The following is a 22,652-nucleotide window of genomic DNA, read 5'->3' as shown; positions in this document are numbered from 1 at the left end:
GAGGGTTATTTCTTTATTTTCATCATGAAACCCGTCCCTTTGGCGATATGGAGTCGTCCACACAATGGCGTCTTTTTATCAAGCCCACGCCAGAAAGTGCTGCCTTTTTTCCCGGCGATTCCCGATCCCCTTTGTCCAGCGACGCGGTTTAGTTCGTTTAATTCAATCGCAACCGCAAAATCTCACCCGCGGATCGCTTAACGAACCCCGGATGTAAATGGCCAATTAAAGCAAAAGGGCAATTTAGGCAACCGACAATGTGACCGTTCCGTCAATGTTCCGACTTCGACACACAGACACACGGCACTTCGTTTGGAGGACTGTTTGTTGTCCTGCAGTATAGCTGACGCTGAGGTTGAGGTTTTGGTAGCGCTCAGCCAGTCGAAAGGATCGAGCAGAATACTACGACTTGGCTTTCACCTGCCATCGGTGTTTCACAGTTGTTGAGCCACGGAGCCTGGCAACGGAGGAGACAGCCGCAAACACACACGCCAGCCAGCCAGTACGTGTGGTCAATTATGAAAAGTGTATCACTCAATCAAATCACCGGACGACTATTCGCTTTGCCATTATGCCAGGCTCAGGTCGGGGAAATCCCTCCTTCTCCCCTCCCCTTAACCCTTTTCTTCGCAGCATCGTGTGCACGAGACACACGATATCATCGTGCACAATGTTGCACCCAAGAAGAAAGCCGCCTCGTGACACAAAGCACACTCGGCCACTCAATCAAGCTTTTCTAGCTGCTGCTGTTGCTGCTGATGCCCTTCCCCGTTTGGTTTACTGGGGCGGAGTAAGGTAGAGAGAGAGAGGGGGGTACGACCATTCGTGGTTTTTGTACTGGAGTGATATCCGAGCCGCTCCGCTTCCCGGACGAAAATCGGTGGCGTTCGGACTGCCAATTTCTCAGCGTCGTCATCTTGCTGAAGCCGTACCTACGGCATTACTTTCTTCCGACTGGGAAACGGGGGCGCACTACACTCTCCTTAGTGGGTCCTCAGTTATGTGTGTGTGTATGCGCCCGCGACGTTTGCCATTCTCATCCGGTGGTCACTTTCCCCTGCATCGGTATCGTTGGGGCGTGTTGATTAGCATTGAAAGAAATCATCGCATCACGGACGAGGCTGACACTACCGACTAACAACAGAAGGGCACAGTGAACGCCTCCTTCACTTCGACGACTGGCGGTACAGTGTCGGGTGCGAGTGTGTGTGTTAGATTGGCTGAATGGCTTCGCGGTGTTATTGCGGAAGCCAACAGGAATGCGTTTGGCGGATGATATGGTTTAGATGCGCGAACTGTGCGCCCTACACCATCTACACCACCTACGACCTTCATCAAAGCCGAAACAACCGTGGAACAAGCTTTTATTAATTTCTCCCCGAAACAGCTTCGAGGGGCTCAGCGATTGGAGTTTTCTGGTAACAGACAGGGAACCGTGTTAGGACCTGCGTGTGTTGTTCGCGGGAGTCACTAATTAAATTAGAGAAATCCTCCCCCCGGGCGGCGGCTGATCCTCAGCGTTGGTGACGCACGCTCGTCAGCTGTTCCCACAGGGCACCGGGAACGCCGCTGCAGCGGGATGAAAAATAAACCACCAACGGCAACACGCAGCGGCGATACGAGAAACGCTCAATCAATTAAAGACGAACTCTCCCCTCGAATGCTGGGCAACCTTTCACTTTCGTTACCTTTTTGTGGTTACCGGGGTACGGATGCAACACACTGCTCTATCTCCACGCGGGGGAATGCTTTGCACCTTTGTTGAAGGGTGTCTGTGTGTGTCTGTTTATGTTTCATATTCGTTCACAATCTCCGGAATGCGCTCACGAGCCCGGTTGCCCGCAGCTAAGAGGGCAGCTGGTGAAGCTGGTGGCCGCAATCTACTGTTGCGTTGATTGGAAGCTGACCTCTAGAGTGGTGGTGTATCATATCAAAGCGATACGCTTTGATTGAGATAGATCGTATCTGTTAATCATCTGCAGTAAACGTGGAAGTCAAACTGGGACGGATGAAATGTTGCAAAAAAAGGGGGAATGACGCTGATACACCCGGGCTTGATGCATCTGAAGTGTGCAATAATTCTAGCCCTAGCGTGGAAAGTATAGTAATTGACACCGTGAAATAACGCTACTTCGTCGCATAGCGAGTGAAAGTGAAGGAAACAGCTTATCTGTCGTTCGTTTACTTATCATTCCCTTCCCAAGCTGTTCGAAAGCAGGAGAGTGCATGAAGTGCAATTAAGCCGCGGCTGTGTTTTGAAAAGGTTTATTTTGTGTGATTTTATTTATTATCTTTTACATGCAGTTGATGCCTATTTTTTGTACATACTATCACATACACACAAAAAGCATCTGAGCACAAAACACACATGCATGTATCCTCTCGAGAGAGCATAAAACCGTTCGACACATTAAACCCCCTACATTTCCTGTACGGCACACTCGCGGGGAAGATCTTGCATGTAACTGCGTACCGGTGGCGTCAGGCCGATGGAGATAGTGCCGGAAAACTGGTTCCTTTCCAAAAGAGCTGCTACAGCCTGGAGCTAGTGAGGAGGGAGGATCCAGAGGAGCGAAGTTAAAAATAAAACTTTGAACCCAGCCAAACGCCCGAGGAAGTGACAGAGATGCAGCGACTGAACCGGGCAGGTTCGGTGGCTGAATTTCGCTTTCGTTGACGGTGAACCCATCGCTTCTGAATCTGGCCAGTGGCAAGCGCTTTCGTATGCAAGCGTGAAAGAGAAAGGAGTAGAAGAGGAGGGAAGGCGCCAAATATTTGCGGAGATCAGTTGCCTGCTCACGTTTGTTTGTGGTCGCGTTTTGAACGGCCCATGCTGTGTGTAGTAGGGTGATCTTCTCCGGTGGAGAAATTCCGACGCCCATCCGAAGACATCCGCGTGCCCGGAAGGTCAACGGCTGGCAAAGGGGCAACAATCTAACCGTTTCGAAAGTTCACCCTGAACCCGAATCGTGTCTGTGTATGTGTACATGTTTGTGTGTTTATGTACGGATATCCGAACTTTCCACCGGGATGACCGATCGGGCTAGTGGAGGCTTGGTTTTGAACGAGACACGTTTTATCAATTTGTGACGAAAGATAGGGCTTCGAAAACATTTTGATTGTGAAGCATGCATAGTGAAGTATTTTTTTATTTATTAGAATCCGTATCCCTATGCTACGTCATTATGTTGGTTATATACATGCCATATCAAACAAATTCGTAACAGCTGTGGACTGGACATCTGGTGACAAACCATGACGTCAAACAATAAATGGGCTACCAAACAGAGGTTAACATCAAAGCAAAAAAGGGGTTTGTTTCAACACCTTATAACAGTATCATGAGTCCTAAAAAGACTTGAAATTCAGGTGAAAAAACAGCCCCCTTCAGATGAAGCTTTTAACTACAAATGACACCACTCCACTCTCAGGAAACACAACCTAACAAAAAAAATCATACACTAAAGTATGCTTAATCCATCTGTGTAGCCCAAAGCTATAGGACGAACAAAAAATCCGACTTTTTACACGTCGGTTTTATTTGACCGTCAATGCGACACCCGTCAACGGGCACGATGTGCGGATCGGATCCATCACTTAAGGGATCGCACCACTTAAAGCATTTTTAGCACGAGCCAAAAAGAGCGTCATCCGGTCGTGGGTATCGCTTTAACATCGCTAGACACAGCAACAAGACACAGGAGCGATCTTAATGCAAAACGCGATCTCTACATCGTGCGCGTCTGCGTTGTGTACGTGCTCGATGCTGCTTTTCGTTCGTGGTCATTGAGACGGATTACAGAACAGCCAGCGTGCAATGGATGGAAGGGATTGTTGCTGCTTTTTTCGCTCTCTGCATACTGTTTTGTTTTAGCTCGCTCATCTCATGCATTCGGAAGTGACGAACCAAATTCATGGCCATGCACGGTTGAACGTTCAATTATTAAACATTTTCGATTTTTGCTCTACCCATGTGAGTGCGGTAAAATCGATGGATTCCGCTGTGGTGCAGGACCTTGCCACACAGAGGGGCAAACAGATTCATCCGGTGGTGGTCTACGAGCACAAGAACCCTGGTGTCTGCATGTCCCTGGATGGCTGAAAGTCTGATGGCACGTACCATCGATTCAGGTTCGTCGCTTGTGTCCGTGAATCTTTCGATAACCCGTGAAGTGTTTGATCGCGCGTTGCATTGAGAATGAATTCATGTAAAGCTATCGAAGGTTGTTTGTTTGGTCAGGATTGTTTGATTGTATAGATAAATAGTTAGATATTAAGGAAAGATAAATTGATGCAATAAAACGGAGTCTGTTATAAGTGCATGAAAATGGAGTTATTAAAAAAACATTACGATGAATAAATTCATGAATTTTCTCGTTAGTTGGGACAACATAATAAGCAAACAACAATCACATTGTTACGGCATCTGAGCCCTTCGGTGTGAGAGTAGTAATCATTACAAGGTTTAATTAACCCAAAAAAGATTGTAACTCGAGGTCCAACGACAATATCATGTTAGATTCTGTTGTTACACATGTTGCATACTAAATCGAACTTTCGAAACCCTTTCAACACAGTTTCGTAACAACCAAAATCATTCAATTGACCACTGAATGAGGTAATCAGATGTGAAACTGATTACCTTTACAAAGAGATTAACTGTTACAAATTAGCAGACATATTAAACCAGACTTCGATATGCTTTTCAATTCCATTTCTGAAGCGCTCACAAAATGCATCGCATATCACCCAGTGACCCGGTAGCATTCGTATTGTGTGCACTTGGGAGCTACTGACCCACTCATTGCCTTAGCTCACGTTCTGCACTGCAACGCCCTAATGAAGATCGCACACGCGACCCTACCAACGAAATAAGCCTCCTACGTTGAGCCCCAATTTCACACCCTTCCCATAGCCGGCACCTTGCAAAAGACAACACTATTCGTGCGCGGAATTGGCAAACACGATCACCAACTGTGCACAGCGTTTTGCACGCGGAAGGTGAGAAACGGCGATCGTCAATACTTTCCCACGTGCAACGAAACAATCACCCGTAGAAAATACCCCTCTAGCACATCGGGGAGGAGAAAAGAAAGAAAAAAACATGGGAGAAAATGTGTTTTCGTCCATCTTTGCGACACGCCGCGAAATTGGTAGCTAATGAAATGGACGTGGGAGCTTAGGCAAACACGAAGCAGACGACACCAACGGGTGGGAGGTGTGAAACGAGGTGCCAAAAAATCGGAATCGGTCATCAAACGACGAATGTGGTCGGCAAACACGCGTTTGTTGTAGGGTAAATAAATGCCGTGGCGGTTTGCTTTCTTTCTGTTTGTCCAGTTGGAGTTGTCCGTCGGGGGTTGTGTGAGGCACGCGATGAGCTTGTAGTTGGCACAACACACAACACACAACCTTTGGGATGGTAAATCTCCTGCTGATTGATTGGTGTGTCATTAAGACGTTTCTGTTTGTAAGCCGTTTCTCCCGGCACGGCAATGGTTTGAGCTCGTCTTGTCTTTACACAAAATTTGTCTGCTAACGATCAATTGCTGCGGAATTGGATTTTTGTTTTACCGTTTGATAGAAATTTCAAATTTGCTCGATGACAGTTGTCGATCATTGCCCGCTACACTAAGGTCGCTAAGGTACGAATAGGCCGTTACGGAAATGAGTTCATTTGCTACAACAACAACAACAAAAACTTATCTCATTTCAGCTGCAGGGTAAGGAAATGAACCTCTGGGAAGGTATAAGAGCGTACTAACCCAGTGACCTCGATCCAGTTCGGGGTAGTTTTGATTGATTTTTGCTTTGGGGAAAAGTTTGGGCTGAAAAGTTGCGCCGGTGTTTAGCCAACAGCTGACATGTCAAATGACGATCATTTTGCTGTTGAATATCCAGCCGTTATGGTTGACTTACGTGGAAGCGTCTTTGTATCTCTATGGCAGCTTTATGCGAAGGTCCATGTTTTGCTTACCTGTAGAAAAAAGCGAACAAAAAAAAGGCAATAGATGGTTAGAAAGTGGTAAAATGGTGAAATTAAGCGGAAACGGTGTTTTAAGCCCTGAAGGTAAAGGCGATTAGTATTTTAAAAAAAAAACCTGCCTGCCATCAACAAATGATTACCAAAAAATAGCTGTGTGCGATGAGAAACGGGAAGCAAAAGTACATCCATTGCATCCGAGTCCGAGTCGGACGGTTGGGCTTAGAGGTTGATGTTTTCACTCCATTATTTACCGTGGTGATGATGATGGTGCCTCAACATCACGGTGTCATCTGCTTGGGTGTCGCTTCAGGGTGGATAGGCGATGGTCAAAATGTTGCGATTTTAATTAAAGCTTCCTCTACTTCTCTATCTCTCTCTCTTCCATCAGCTTCTTAGTATGTCTAGTAAGCGCTAGAGTGCTCACCTTCAGGTGTCGGGTGTCATCTGCCATGGAAATTACCTTGGATTTCCGTGCCGTTTCGAGAGCACCCAGGTTTCGTTGGCTTGATTGATGCGACAAGCCGTAAGTACACTTTCCGCCTCACACAACGAATGGAACCGAAAGCGGTGCAAGAATTGACACAAAGTGTTGTGGTTGTGTGTGTTTTACACATCCAAAACCCCCGCGAGATGGAAGGCAACAGGGGATCTCTCTAAATTACTCAATCAAAACAACAGGAAGCGGCGTGTCGTCGAATTTCTCCCGCTTCTAATTTGTGTTCACCCCGAAACCTGAGCGGCATGTTTGAGAATGGTAAGAAAGTAAGACGCTCGAGAGCAGTCGGTGAGGTTAGTGGCGCCTGCAAGTCTAGTGTGATTTTTGGTTTTCGCCAACCCGAAATTAGAAGAGACAATCGGAAGAAGAAAACACGCCGCAAGAGATTGCTTCAAGAGGAGCCGTTTTGTTTCAGGCCATAAATCGTACCACCATTAAGGGTGACATTCGGGACAATTTCTAGGGGCGTTCAAATGTGGGTCCCACTTCCTGTTGTACACACCCGATACAGCCGAACCGATAAAGGTGGCAGGAAACCTTGGAACAAATCAACGCCAACGCTGGATGACTCTAGAATGGCTTGTTGCAGGGTGCAAACTCGTGTGCAGGTTTTCTAACCATACTTACGAGCACTCCAAATGCAGCTCGAGAGAGTTTCGTGTGGGTAGTGGGATAGAAAAGCCCTCGAGGGACTGTTGCGGGTAATTGACGTGGGTAGTGCTAGAATCCTGCGATAAACGTCTCAATTTGTTTGTTGTCCACGGTACACGGCGCGCAACGGTTTCCGTTAATTAGAGACCGCTGATGCACTTGCACAGGGGATGCTAGCTGATGATTGGTACCGTTCGCTGGACGTTGTGCTGGGGTTTTGGATTATCGCCCATGATTTATGACGTCCGGGATTCAATTTTAATGCCTGCCGATGGGAGGACGATTTGAAATTGTCAAACCACTTGGTGGCAGTGGTTTGCCCTGGGATCGGCCACTCCTCGTCGGTGTGGTCACCGAGAGCGTAGGCAGAGGGTTTAGGTATGAAACCTACCAACGAGTAAATACGCTAACAAACAACCCGTTTTGAACAACGGGCTGCCCAACGAGCGAGAAATTAAGGCGTTAGGCGTCTATCGGGCGTCTAGAATTGGCTGTATTGCGCACTAGCGCTCCCTTCAAGAGCTGCAAATGCCAACGCGATACAGAACAACGGGGGTTTACACAAACAAGTGGGATCTCGTTTCGTCAGCATAACGCTGTCTCGGACTCAGATCTTGGACCTGCCCCTTCGCACTTTGCATACAATGTGCGGTGTGGAAAGTGGTTTCTTCATCAGAGCAGCCCATCACTGCTGCGGGTCTTAACGGGCGTGTAGCTCTAGTGAACGAAAACGATGCGTCGAAGTCAGCTTCCTGCTCGTTCCAAGTGAATTCCCGCGCGTAATAGGCGCGTGCGCGCATAGAACAACAGAATTACAGGCCTGAACACATAGCGTCGATGTGTTGTGGGCCTAAGACTTCGGCTTCAGAGACCTATTCAGACAAACTGTAGGGAGCAGGTTTTCGGCAGGCAGATAGGAATGCATCGATCGCTATCTTTGTAATTGAATTACGCAAGGTTGTTTGTTGCGCGTGCCGTAACCTGTTCCCGAACTCTTCGATGACCTGGTGAGAGGTCAGAGCACAACATGGTATAGTGGTGATGAAAATTCAAACTTCTGATAGAAATGATTCTCCTTCAGCCCATTCAGACGGAAAACCAATTTTTCAAAACAACGCTTGCGCTCGTTATCGCAGCATGGCGCGCGGCGTATGCTCTCGCTCTCTTCACAGTTATCGTGCACATCGCCTCATTATCATCGCCGTCGACCTCTCGCCGTGGTGGTACACATGAATCGTGTGCATTTTTCGTTCGGTTGGCGGTACACGCACCCAGCACTTCACCCAGAGCGCCTCCTGGGTGAGTCTCTATCGGAATTGCTGGTGGTGGGGGTATGTGGGATTATTACAAATAATGATCTTTATCCACACAGCACAAATGAATTAGGTCAGCGATAACCTTTTTTTTTCTTTTTTTCTTTGCTTTCCAACCACGCTTCTACAGCGCGTGCAAGTTGAAGATGGCAAGAAGCGAACCTCTCCCGGCTGCTGGGGATGAATGCGTTCATAAACGCACGTAAATAACTCCGGCGCAAGTGCCCCTGTTTTTCCTCCCGGCTCATAATCTGGGTACGAAATTAGTTTGAGCGATCTATTTTGGTTCTTTTTTTGTTGTTGCTTCTGACCCTCTACTCCACTCTTTATTGTTCACGCAAAAATTCGTTGCCGGGTTGCACAGGTGGAAGATGGATTGAATGGGGCTGGTTGGGCTTACCGTTCCATTTTTCCTACCTGAACCCGGCGTGTGGCACGGCGGTGCGTTCCTGTGCTATGTTAGTGGGTGCATGTTTGGGGGGTGCCCTACTCATTATTCTTTGCACCTAACGCAGGCACACTTCTGTCGATCCCGGTGAAAGCGGAAGGTTTAACGCGACCAAAGCATCGAGTGCGGCTTGGTAAATGTAATTAAGCTTACGTTTAACCTGTAGCTCGTGGCTTCTTTTGAACTTTGGGAAGTGTGGCAGGAGCAATTTAATCGCCTTGAAAAGTAATACACACGAATAGGAACGATTATATGGAAGTGTGTATATGAAGCAAAATGCAAATAATTAATTTTTCCCAAGCTCAGCTTGTAGAGCGATTTTTTCGCAAGTACAAATCAATCTTCTTTAGTGCAAACGAAGCAAAATGTGTCACCAGCTTAAGGTACTTTGGATTACTTGCTGCTTCCACTAATCCACCAAAAATTGCCACAGACGCAGTTTACGTGTGTTGCTAAGCTTCAGGGTCGTACGCATTCCGCAAGCAGCACCTTCCGCCGACGAATTGAAACATAACTCTTTACAGCAAAAAAGACGGCTGAAAAGCGAATGCAATCAATTCGCTATCGTCGATACCGCCAAATCGGCGACTTCTTTCCCGAACTAGTGGAGCCAGCATATGCTCTTAGCTACCGCGTGGAAAGCTGCACCGTGTTGCACATAAACGCCACACGCGTAAGCTCCCACTCTAGTTGGGGTGCTATTTTTTTGGCGTTGCGTATATATCCCACCCCTACCCGTGCCACTACACTCGTGCACATTAGCTGATGCACGTTTCGGTGCGAGTGTGCGAGGTGAACGACTCCAACGGCTGAAACGAATGTCACATTCCGTTTGCCAATACCGGCCTAAGGTTTCGCCTACTTCGCAAAGCCTTTCGGTGACCTCCAGAGGACCCGAAGACCGTGTGTCGTGGGATTCGAAACGGAGGCACATAAAACGGGGCAACAAAAGGTATGGGCAGTTTTCAATCGGGCTTTGGATGAAGTGATTTAATAATTTCCATTCTAGAATGCTTGCGCGAGAGGCACACCAAAAGGAAATAGTTGAGAAGGAAAAAAGAAAAGCAAAAACTGTGGCTCGTTGTTGTTTTCCTCCTATCTGCTTCTGGTGGGGAGCTTCTGGTGGTTTAAAAAATTAATAAATTTACACAGCATTGGAAGTTAATGAAATTCAGGTGTTGGCCGTTCCCAGCGAAGTGAACGTGATGCGTTCACGCAAGTGAACGTTGGTGAAGCGTTGCTAGCGCTAGTGGAAGGTTTAAGTTTATTAAATTAATTATAATGTCCGAACCGATCAGCTTACGCTGGACGGGTTTAATTTCGATGAATTGGCCCCTCTCGGTACCATTTGATGTAGCATTCTGGGAACAATTTTGCACACTACAATGCATCGCATATAGTTCTTTAATTGCTTTAATTGTGATCTTCGAATCGCAACGCAGGTGCATTGGGTTCTGAATATGCGAACAAACATCACCCAAGTACTTATTTCTACATAATTTTTACGATCCTGTGCTATGATCTCAACCCCGCTCGAGAGGATGCGTCATTTCCGAACGTTCCGATCGCAAGTACTGGCTCTAATTGTAGGATATGCAATTTCCAACCAGCAATTGAACGGCAACTTCCTCCGAAAGGAAATTCTCAAGGAAGTTTCACCCGTGCGTCCCCCCAGCATCCTCATGATCGTTGGCCGTACGAGCGCTTTGCTGCTTGCCCGTCGGACAATGGTGTTTCATCTGCGCACCCTAATTGCGATGGCCAATTTCGCCACGAGTAACCGCTGTCCTTCGGCACTCAAAAGCAACAACCCCCTAGCGGGGGACACGTCGTGTTGCAAGAGGTTAGAGGTGGAAAGAGTATGAATAGGGGGAGGTCATACTGTTTTAGGGTCAGCTGGAGCTGGAGAGCCAAAAGTGAGGACCGTTCAAGAAGCGAGCCGACAAACCGATAGCGATGGCAAACATTTGCAGCCCAGCGAAACAAGCTCATCCGGTGCTAAATGCTTCTAATTGATCGGTTATTGGTTGTGCGGTCTGTTTTCTTCTTGTTGGAAATTGCTCTCTACGGTCGTGTTGTGTCGTGGGATGGTTGGTAATGATGCTTGTTTGAGTTTTCATTACAAGGTGACACACGAGCAACTAATTGCAATGGGGCGCATTTTTGATGGGCATTTTGCTAGCTGTTGAGAACAGAATCCACCAGTTACAACAACTTTTCTAAAAGGGCTAATTTGTGACATTGGGTCACAGGGTTGTATAGAAATTGGCAAAGGTAAAGAGAGCCTTTTAATTCTTGTTTCATTTTTGTAGGGCTCTAATGTAAGATTAGGGTCTTTCCATAACTTCTCGCTTGTAAATATGTTCCATGAAACGGTAAAATCGTATGCTATTTCAAGTTAAGAAATAGCAAGATTTCTGTAAAACCTTTTCAGCATCATTTCATCGCTCGATCAGCCTTCATGCTTGTGAAATAAACTGATAGGGGAAAGCTAGCTTTGAGCCTCTACTTTTGAAACGGTCTCATTTGTATTGCCAATTTTGTTTTCAAACAAGCTTTGAGTTTAGAGGAAAAATGTTTGTCAAATATTTCAACTTGGCGTATTATAGCTGAATCTTAGTAAAAAAAGACTGATTAATTTGCTGGCAATTTAAAGAAAAATAATATTAAAACATTACTAAATTGTTCTAATGAGCGTAATAACATAAACAGTTGTTTTTTTTCCTATGTTCTACATATCATTTTCTTAATCTTCAACGTTTCGTCAGTGCAAACAAAAAACACTCATCCATATACATGCTCTTTGTTGCATTGCTACACCAATGCAATCAGCATCTTCCATATCCAATTAAATCATCAATCCGCTACATCACTCAAGCTACCGAAATCGCCTTTAACCGCTTACAGCCAGCCGGTCGAAGCTAAGCGACCTTCTGATCATGTTTTCGCGCACGATCACGAAAAAAGCCCCCCTTTACTCCTCCACGCATTGAACCGGTAATGGATTTTGGCATGCCGTTGTTCCGCGCCGTGTTGCACCTGTCGTTGCAAACAAACGAACCAACGTGAGCAAAACGTGGCTGTGCTTGCGGGAAACGGCCGCGAAACAGCTCAAGAACATCGCAACATTTACTACCAGAAGAAAGTGTACCGGTGATGGTTTCTGTAACACGTGTTTCACTTTTCCTTCCAGTGCGATGGTACTACCAGTAATGTTCTGGTGTTAATGGTGATTTTGTTTCCTGCTCTTCCATTTCCCACTTCGGTACATCGAATTCAGTTCGCGAACGAATCGATCGTGCGATGGAAGCAAATGAAATAGGAAGCACTGTTTTCGGTGACGCATTAGGAAGTAATGGAAGAAGGCAAGAGTTGCACTATTTTTTTGTGTATGTGTGTTTATACGGTGACTATCGAAGCACGAAATTCCGGGCAATCGAGTTTGCTCATCGAGTATCGGAAGCATCGACTATGACAGAGCTCCCTAACAGTTACATACCACACAGCACTGCCGGTTGTTCCGATAACAATTTCCTGCCATGTGCGCATATACAGTACAGTCCACCAGGGGTTCACAGGGGAAGGGGGAAAAGAAGAAAGGAACGGATCGAAACTTGACCAAGTTCCTTGTTTGCTATTAATTATGGCAAAAATACACACCGGAATAACGATTGAATTTTGGAATCTCTTTGTTTTGTATGCTTTCAGATCATTATGAGCGCTCCAAATGTGTCACATTGGCAATATCTTTCATCAAGCTGTGGCAGGTGAGTTTTTTTGGAGCTTAATTAGCTGGCCGTCCGTCATTCCGCCAATACTGTGTCACGGTAGCAAATTAGTGACGCCTTCAATGTTAGCGTGAAATAAATATTCATTCATCCGATGCGGCAGGTGCATATACTCTGCTGCACGGTAGTGACCTACATTTAGGAAACAAACGAAAAAAAATCTGTATTTGAAGCCATTGCAATAGATGGTACCAGGAAGTACAACAAAATAAGAGAGCAACCCAAAACCGTTCACAAAGCAGCAGCCAAAAATAAGTGTTTCTTTACCGTTTTTATGACGAACAAAACCAAATGCTCTACCGTTTGCTCATTACCATGCACATTCTCTTGTTACAGCGAGGGAAGTGAGCATCGCTTACAAGATGCTTCCGATCAAATGTGTACTCAAACGCAGATAGAGTTGTCTAAAATATGTTTATCAGCCTTACGGGCGGGAGTTTTCTTCACCCAGATGAAGAGCACTGGAGGACGCGTACAAGCGTACCGCCTCGGAAGAGATGCTTAAAGTCTTCTGAAACGGTGTAACCCTATTTTGGGATCTCGCCAACGGGAACTTGGACACTTGAAAGTACTTCACGCTTAGTGGCCCAACACATATGACTCCATTAGCGCACGCTTAAAGGAAAAAAAACGACAAAGCTTTTCAAGTTAAAGGTGGACTGAAGCAAATAAAAAAGTTAGCAAATTCAATCTGGCCAAGATAGGTCAGGGAGACAGCAAAAACTAGTTAAAGAATACACTTGGGCTGGGTGAGAAAAACGGGAAACCAAGCTCTGAGTAGCGAGTTTCGAACCTTTTTGGGGGGTTCGCATTGATAAAACAAATAATCAACGAAAATTACTAACGGTTTGGGGCGTTAATTCAACGGTGGTGGGGTTTCTCGCTTGCGCTCACGCCCCGGCACAATCTCACCCATTTCGACATCATCGAGATCGTTTGCTTTGCAGATAATAGCCCCCAGCAAGCTCCGTTACAAGCGTTACACGGGGAAAACAGAAGCATGGAACGGGCGAAAATGTGAAACAAAACAGAAATGTATGCTCGAAAAGGAAAACAAGTGCCTTTTGGAGTATGATCACCGTGACTATCAAAAAAGAATACCCGGATCGTATCATTCTGTGTAGCACAGGCGGCCAATACGATTGGTATTGATCGCAATAAATTACCCTGCTTGTTATGGTTTGCAAACAGCACCGGAATCTTTGATAGTAAACTCGTTTCAATTCTTCTCGTTTTTCTTCTCCGGTGCGTGCGTGTATGACAGTACGGCAGCTTGGGCAGCTGGCACCAAGCACCGAGCAAGGAACTTTTTTTGTACTCGTTATCTAGTAGCTGCGAACCAACCAGCACCAAACTGTAGCAAGCAGCCCAGCAGCGGTATATCCCTGGAGGCGCTTGCAGGAAAACACATCAACAAATGTACCGCCAGAAAAGTAGCGGCAAAAGTAACGCAATACGCGATCGCTACCACCGGAGCAGACAGACAGACGGACGAGAAACGCCACATCGTGGGCTTTTTTTTTGTTTGCCTCATTCGCGATCCTCATGACAGGTGTTTCGTGGCTGGGGTGTAACAAAACCACCATTCTAGCGGGAGTGTGCGCGCTCGTGCGCCTTATTTCGTCAACGGTTGCTTTCCATCCGCCAGGCAAAGCAACGCGAAACCCGCTTGGGTTGGGTTCGGTTGGCATTTCCCCGTGATTGCCCCGACCACCCCGTGGCAAGAATTCAACGCCAATCCGCAGATCAGTTGACGTTGCCTCGGTGTTGCGTATTATCCGCGCCTCCGCTCCCGTTGTCGTTGCGAGCGCAAGCCACGCGTTCGGTTACTTCGGCATCCAGGATTTGTGACGACTCGCTGACGCGGGCTGCTTACGGTTACGATTCGCTGTACCAAGCCCCACGGTGCACGTGGTGGAAGATTTCCATATAAAATTAAATTCTTTTTTGCTGTTAGTTTCATCGGCACCAGAACATGGCACTCGTGGGTTTCAATTCCCGTTTTGGGAAGGGATCGAGATGCACGGTCGCGGACAGATTGCGGTGAACTTTTAAATGCAATCGAACGTTAACGGGCACCACCTTTTTGCACGAATACCAACCACCTTCTACGCCTGGTGGTGGTGGTGGAGTGCATGCTGGAGATTGTAATCTCGGAAATAGCTCTTTATTTTTTGTGCTATTGCTACAGTTGAACAAGTGTTTTGGAAGGGAGCGTTTGCGAGCGAATCGAAGCTGCTTCGCGCCAGCAACAAGGGAATGAAAATTTGTTCAACGTAATGTCGCTCACGAAAAGATTTTTGACGAGGAGTTTTTATGTTTGTTGGTTAGTTCTCGAATGCAGCTGTGGGAAAAGGTCAACAGTGATGCTTATCGATCAGGATGGGATTGATTGTTCACGTATATCAACAGGTATAGATTTGTTTCCGTGGTTGTTTTCAGCGTTCGATGATTTCGATTTAGATTAATCGGATTTATTTAGAAAGAGGCAAAAAATATTATTGCGTCAATTGTTTGGTGTCATTCTTTAGTTGTGGCATATATGTGACTGATTGATATATGGACTTTTAACAATTTCACTATAAATTTTTAATTTTCCAATAAACATGTTGAATATGGAACATACCCCTAAAATAGAATTATTGATTCTGTAATGAAATCTATAAGAACATCTCTCTGCTTCCAGATTCGTTTGATTGCATTATGTATTATCGATTCTGGGGCGGTCCCGTGGTACAGTCGTGAAATCGAACGACTCAATAACATGCCCGTCACTGGTTCAAGCCTAGAATGGACCCGTCCCCCCGTAGCAAGGAAGGACCGACTGCGTGTGGTAATGAATTAAGTCTCAAAAGCCTGTATAGGCCGGATATGTCCGCGCAGGACATTACGCCAAATAGAAGAGAAACAATTTATATAAGCTTATAATAACCTACGAAGTTAAGCTATCTTACACTATATGAAGATGCTTTTCCGATCCAACCCGTGTTCTACCTACCGTATTAATTTTCTCCATTATAACGTTGAAATTGTTTTTGCTGCACATGACGGATCTGTTTGTCGTTGAACTTAGATCAGCCGATGTATGTATGTTGCAGCGCACCGTCTTACTGCCGTAGAAGGGTGACGAATTTCTATTTCCCAAAACATGCACTGTTTGCTAGTCACCGAAAAACCACCAAAACCGCTGCTACTACTGTTACACTTTTTTGTGTGTGTGTGCTTACGATTACGATTTTACTGCGCAACTAAACTATGTTTCAACTTCACTCAATCGAAACATTTACTACCGCGCACACTCACTGGTTCAGTTACGCTCCTACACAAGATGGGCGGAAAAATGAGCTTGAGAAATCAGGAAACCGAAGAAAGCATCTAACAATTAAACGCCGCAGCTTTTTCCCGAAAGGCAACGCGTGTAATGGCACGATCAAGCCATACTGCTGTGATATGGACAAAAAATTTCGTAAAAAAACAATACCGAACCACAAGACGGGAAGGAGAGTACAAAAAAAAACAACCCAAAATGATCGTTGACATAATCACACGGCACAGCTTCCGGTTGGGAATTGGCAAAGCATTACTAAAAAATCGGAACAAAAAGTGTACCATACAGCACCGCGTCTTTTATCAAGGCCTGGGTGGCTTTTGTTTCCATCCATTGTGCACCCGTTTTACTTCCCAAAACTCATAACGACATCAACAGTTACATGAAAACGGCTTGCAGCTTGGAAGCTGTACCGCTGGCGTCGGTTTCGTGTGCAGCTTTGGCTTTGAAGGGCGCACGCACCAGCCACCAAAGCACCCGTGGTGCACTGGGTGTGGACAGAAAACTTGCCCAAAAACTCAAAGCTATCGAGCTTCTTGTCTCGCATCCATTACTTAACAGTTTTCCTCCACCTCATCGGGGTAAGGGTTTGATGCTTTGACAGTTGCCAGATGATGACGATCAAAACGACGTCTATTGATTATCGATAACAGCACAACAACAGGCCGTGTCGGGCAAAACAATAGCGACAGGCAATCTCTCTCCCGCAATGTCTTGTGCAGAGCAGGCCGTAACTGGTGCGACGCTCCTTAGTTTAGATTGTGTGTCTGCGTGTTTTATTGAGATTCGGAGCCTGCTAACGCCCTTTTGCATGAGGGTCCCCAAACCTCCCCGAGTCTCACTCGGAGCGTGAAACAGCATACGCACCAGCTAGCAAGACGACGCAACACCACACTAGCTTATAAGAAAAAGAAGAAAAAAAAACCATCGCCATCCGTCCACCCGGTTCGATATTCCGGTTTTTCGGAGGTCCCTCATTTGCGGGAGCGCGCGTCTCTGGTGCGCCTGAAGGGAGGATTAGCTCCGGTTTTGGACTTTTACTTTCGTTCCGATCCGGTGTAATACGATTTATATGTAGATGTAAGCTCATGCGTTTTTTCACGTCGTCTTCTTTTTATATTTTTGATCACATACACACACACACACACACACACACACACACACACACACACACACTCTCACACATAAACACAGCTTAGCGCCAACGTTAAATCAGCTGCTAGACGACGTCCCACCATGTATGTTGTACTCCGTGCCCCGTGGGTTGAACTTTCTTTCGACTGAAGTGGTCTCAAATTTCATCAAAACACTTGTCTTCGACCAAGGATCAAATGGAATGCACGTATCACTCGCACTCCTCTCTCACACGTACCCCGTGTCACTTTTGGATGCTGACCGGAGCTGGAAGGTTACCGTGTCCCGATCGATCGATTGCATGGGAAACGGATTTGCAAATTGATGCAAATCGCGCCCACCCCATGATGGTTGTTACCGTAGCGTATCCGGAATCACTGCTCTCCTGTGACCGGTTTCGGAAATGGTCTTTCGACACTGGGACCAGCTGATGATAACATAGCGCGTGTTTAGAAACGTGTTGTGTAAGCTCACCATTAGCAATTTTTAGTACGTTACCACGTTGCTGTGAACTTTACATTCACATTGTAACAAAAATTTGCACTCAATCACACCACAGAATATTCTAGTGCACTCCTTCCATAATACCGAAAGTGAATGCACTTTACCGGTGCATCGTGTGGAGTACGTCTTTTCACACGACTGCACGATTCGCTTCTCTGTACGATAAATTCACTGCTGAACGCGGTATATTCTGTTAAATGTGTACTGTTTGCGAACGAAAACAAAACAACCGAAACCGCGAGCAGGGTTGCGCTTCTGCGATGCGAACCGCGCAACGGAAAACAACCGAATGTTGCGCACGGAGCGTGTTGCCTGTGCACTAGGTTCGAGGCGTAGAGGTTCGCGCGAAACCGCTCCCACCGGTGGTGCTCTGAGGGTGGTGCAAAGCGCCACCGCGGTGTATACAGGTGAACGAGCGCTCGTGGCTCTGCGGAGAGACTGCGGTACACGATCAACGCACCACGGCAGCACTCACTCTCGCGGTTGCTGGTGATGCCGAATAGAAGTGATCTCGCACGTGGAACTCACGCAGTATCTGCAGCTGAAGTGCAATTTACACGTCGTTTGGAGCGAATTGGAAATTTGATTATCTAATTTGAAAAGTATTATTAACGTGGAAAAGTACACAACAAAAGTTATAATAAAAGTAAAAACTGTTTATTAATAGAAAAAAATCACACGAATATTTAAACAGCAAAACATAAATGTGTATAAATGTAGCCAAGTATGAAAGAAAATAGCAATATAAATATGCAAAGCTACAAAAAGCAAACAATTTAATCAATAAAAAGGTATAATAAAAGCGAAAGCAACAATTCAAAACGTCAGTCAATATGTAACAATCTGGATGAATACTTGGACAAGGAATTTAGTATTGTATCCATCAACTCTAAAAGTTACACAAAAAAATCTTCACTTTGCTTGTGAAATAAAAACAAAAAGAGACGTTTTTGTTTTCAGGTCTTTTGGTCACCACATGTGCACATTCTTTTAATAAAAAAGATAACATATCTGTCAAATCTCTTCGAGTTTATGTGGTAGATGCATTTAATTGCACCATGCATGCTTTGCTTGTATCATCAACAGCTTGGATCACAATTGATTGCAACCGGCATAAAATTTGTTTTGCTTTTTTTTTCGTTTATTTCGTTCGCTTGATCTTGTTAATGCACGCAGTCCCAAACCTCAGTGACCGTGAGAAGCGCAATCCCATGATAGACTTTGAAGTTAACCTCGCGACACAGACGATAGAGTTTTGGTGTTCGAAATGAAAAAAAAAACCTCCGATACCGTTTCCCATCAACTTCTCAAGTGCTTGTACGGTCCCAGCAGCGGAGTTAAATGGAAAGTCTTTTACACAACACATCTTACAGCGACCCAAAGCAGGAATGATTGGTAGGAAATGTAGCAGAGTGAAGCAGGGGCCGGCGGTGAAGTGAAAGACGACCGATAAGGATCGCTCGAGGAAGAAGGTAGCAAATGCGGCATCTGGTAAAATCTGGTGACACACTCGTTAACGCCTGTACTCGCTGAGTGTTATGCGTGTAGTGCGACGTCCGCTTCGGCAAGGGTTAAGTGTACGCCGATCGTGTCACGATCACGACAATGCATCAAGCAGAGCGGCAGATTGCATCAACGCGCCATCAACGCGGGCGAGAAAGAAATATTAATTGCTTCTTCGGGTAAGGCAAGGGCGCGTTACAGCAAATGGATAATTAATTTCCCCAGCAAAGAAGGCATGACATTGTAGTTTAGTGGATTGGTGAAAAAAAAACGGGCTAGTAAAAGAATTTCTCTACTCATGTTAAACCGATTGTCAAAAAAATGCAAACAATCAGAAAATAGATAAATATCATAACAAGCGACCCAACATAACAATGCATCGTTTACACGAGCAAACAAACAATACAAAATTGAGTTATTTCCATCGATGTCCGCGATATCAAATTGATGCCATGACCAAGATACACACACTGTAGGGTGAATTTATCGTCGTTAAAATCATCCCGCTCTTTTGTCACCTTAACACAACACAACAAACATTCATCACCGAACAAGGCGACAGTTTGACGATCGAGTAAACTAATGGAGCATTTCATGATGGTCTACTTTTTGAAGAAAAGGAAATCAAAGAAAAATGTGAAATCGTCATGTACTATTAAATGGGACTATGAAAAAAAATGAAATTATAAGAAGGAAATGAAAATTCAAACCTTTGAATAAACCATCCGAAGGGACTGTATGTTTCAATGCCTTGGCAACATCAACGTTAGAAACAGTGACTGTAGTTATAATCGGTCTTATTTGTTCCAAAGACTTCAACAAGTAACAGAAAACAAACATATTGTTTTGAAATTAACTTTTATCCGAACAGGAAACCTCATTTTATCAAAATTTCGTAACACACGCTAGAAGTATTGTTGTAGCCTCATTAGACAAATTGATTGGATATTTTTAGCATGCTACAAATATGCACAGGAAGCTCGAAACAAAAAAACCTATAAAATGCACTCAAATCGTGTACCGGAAAAGTGTCACGAAAACGTTTCAAATCGAATGAAAATATGGTTACGGTGTACGATTTTATAGCTTTCATTCGATAGTGAACATCAACTAGCCAAAAGATCTCATCAGTGGTCGATCGTATACGGTTGCGCTTCTCCTTCGGAATGTAGTTAGCACGAACAAATATCACCCAGCGTGCCCCTTCATGTGCAGCTAAACATTTTCCACCACAGAATACAGCCAAATGGCTGGGGCAAATGGTCACGAACAAAATGCACCATGATTTTTATGTTTACTGTGTTTGTTTTATTGCATTTTCTTCCTGTCGTCACTTAACTGCTGGCTAGCAGCAGTAGCAGCAGCAGTAGCTCTAGCCCTATTGCTTGGGATTGTCTTGTGAATTTGGGAAAGAAAAGCAACCAGCAGGCCGGCCAGCGAGCGCTCATTGCAGAAAAATAATCACCTGCACACTGTTACGATGCAGCACTGAGACAAATCTCCCGGTTTGGGATTGCACCTTAAATGTCTGGCATCCCGTCTAGTGCAGGAGAAGAAACTCCCGCAGCTACTCATCGCCGACCGGGGAAGGACGCAACCCCACAAGCCACAAAAGCAACCGTGACGAAACGTCAGGTCTGGTTGAATTTCTTTTATTTTGGTTTTGGTATGGGAATGTCTGGCTATATGTGTGTGTGTTTTTTTGGTTTCTGGACAACTCCCGGCCTGGACACTTGAGAAAACTTTCTCCCCGAGCGGGTGGTGTATTTTTGTCGCTGTTTGCTTCCCTTTTGTTTTTGCTTTTTGCTCGCTTTGCTGTCCCTTCGCGCAAGTGCATCGATGACGGGAGCGCAGTTAGTGTCTCTGTGCGAGAACAGTGTGGCACAAAAAAAAAGGTATAATTGTTGGAAAATATTCTATCTAATGGTAACTCCATTTAGTGATTTCATGATAATCAAACGTTAAATTTCTACGCAATAAACATTTGGATCAAAATTAGCTTTTGGCGCACTAGAACATTATTTTGATCATTTTCGTGCATTATTGTAGAATCATTAGTTTTAAAATCATCTGTATTTAATATCTGAGCGTTAGTTTGATCATGAGTTATTAATGTAACACAATAACACATCAAATCAAAATGCAAAATTCAGTTATTGCATTTCAAAATGACCAACTGTCCTCTTGTCAAGCAGTGTTGGAATGCAGTCACTTGCCAAATCGAACGAAAGTTGAAATCATTTCTGCGTTCCAGGCTACGGCCTCTCTCTCTCTCTCCTCCTCCTCTTTCTTTCTGCTCCTACCGCTCCAAGCAGTGCTCCTTCAGCACGTTTCGCTCACACGCCAAAGAGAAAAGGACACCTCCAGCGCTGCACGGGATATAAATCCTTCGCCCTGTCGCTTAATTTCTACAGATCACGACATCGGATGTCGCCCCGCGCATGGGTCAGTTCTGTGCCGGTGCTTGTTTATTTTCACCAGTTTCCCATCCCGACGTCGGGCTGCGTCATCGTCGCACTTTGCGCCCGCAGATCCCGGCGAGATCTTGCGGGAGTGGACCAGTTGAGGAGAACGAGGCGACTTTCGCTTTCAAACCCCTGTCACAGGGTTCAGCACCGGCCCCTTGGTTCTCCTTCCTCCCGCGAGTGACATGTCCAAAATCAATTCTTCCGATCCGTTATCTCATCGCGCATTTCGATGCGATTTTCTTTCGCGGCTCTGCCTGATGCAAAAGCTCTCCGTTTGTTTTGTTTTGTTGCTATCCCTTCTGGTGGTGCTAGGTCCGTTTTCTCTTTCCAACTTCCACCCAATTGGCCATCCCACCCGGCCAAGCTTTTATTCATTCACATTCACAGCGTGCGTGGGCACATTCCGCCCTGGCCGCTCTAATGTCGACCCGGTGCGACGATTTGGAGAGCTCGATCGTTTAACAAATCTCAAACAGCCGTCCGAGGTAACTCCCAAGTCTGGCTGGACCGTCAGATGAGGTGTGTGTGTGTGTGCTTGCGCATTAGATACGGCGAATGATCGCGCGCGCGCGCACTCTCGTACACACCGATCGTAAATATTTTGATAAATGGATGTCATTGGTGCCGACCGAAAACGTGTCCCTCTTCTCTTCCTTTTTTTATTTAAACTCGTTTAGGCAGCGCAAAAAAAAAACGTACGACTGTCCCTAGATCGTTTGGATGAGATTGCAGATTTGCAGCGACCAGCGGTGCTGGGATCCAGTTTAATACATATCCACGTTTGTTACTCGAGCACAGCACGCTGGAGATCCAGCAGGAACAGGTCGATCGCTCCCCACATTCTCCTCCCTTGTCTCGCCAGGGTGGTGCCCGGTAAGTACACTTTGGGATGGAATTTATTCATCTTGGTGGGCTGCGGTTGATCCCGATCGTTTGCAGGGTGATGTCGCGAGGTGCGAAACGTCCGAGCAGGAGGCGCGCGCGCGCCAGTCTGTGGGGGCCGGGCGACTTTCTCTCATTTGCGAGATTACGT

General features: G+C 45.7%; 1 protein-coding gene across 4 annotated transcripts in view; it reads right to left on the bottom strand.

Annotated features, from left to right (window-relative positions):
* LOC120947239 (disheveled-associated activator of morphogenesis 1) overlaps positions 1 to 17,964 on the bottom strand; it is a 57,157-nt gene extending 39,193 nt beyond the window's left edge. Inside the window, exons 1-2 of one of the 4 annotated variants that reach the window (XM_040362394.2) lie at positions 17,503 to 17,964; positions 15,681 to 16,001 (exon numbers count right to left, since the gene is read on the bottom strand). In XM_040362394.2, the coding sequence (XP_040218328.1) occupies positions 15,681 to 15,728 (48 nt within the window). In that variant the 5' untranslated portion in view covers positions 15,729 to 16,001; positions 17,503 to 17,964. The remainder of the gene's footprint in view (positions 1 to 15,680; positions 16,002 to 17,502) is intronic. The other 3 variants (XM_040362393.2, XM_040362395.2, XM_049607055.1) reach the window with 3 other exon arrangements.
* Positions 17,965 to 22,652: the final 4,688 nt, after the last annotated feature.

Source organism: Anopheles coluzzii, chromosome 2 (genome assembly GCF_943734685.1).
Source record: "Anopheles coluzzii chromosome 2, AcolN3, whole genome shotgun sequence".
In the NCBI taxonomy this organism is placed as follows: domain Eukaryota; kingdom Metazoa; phylum Arthropoda; class Insecta; order Diptera; family Culicidae; genus Anopheles; species Anopheles coluzzii.
The sequence above is the reverse complement of the archived record's forward strand: the minus strand, read 5'-3'. Positions and strand labels throughout refer to the sequence as shown.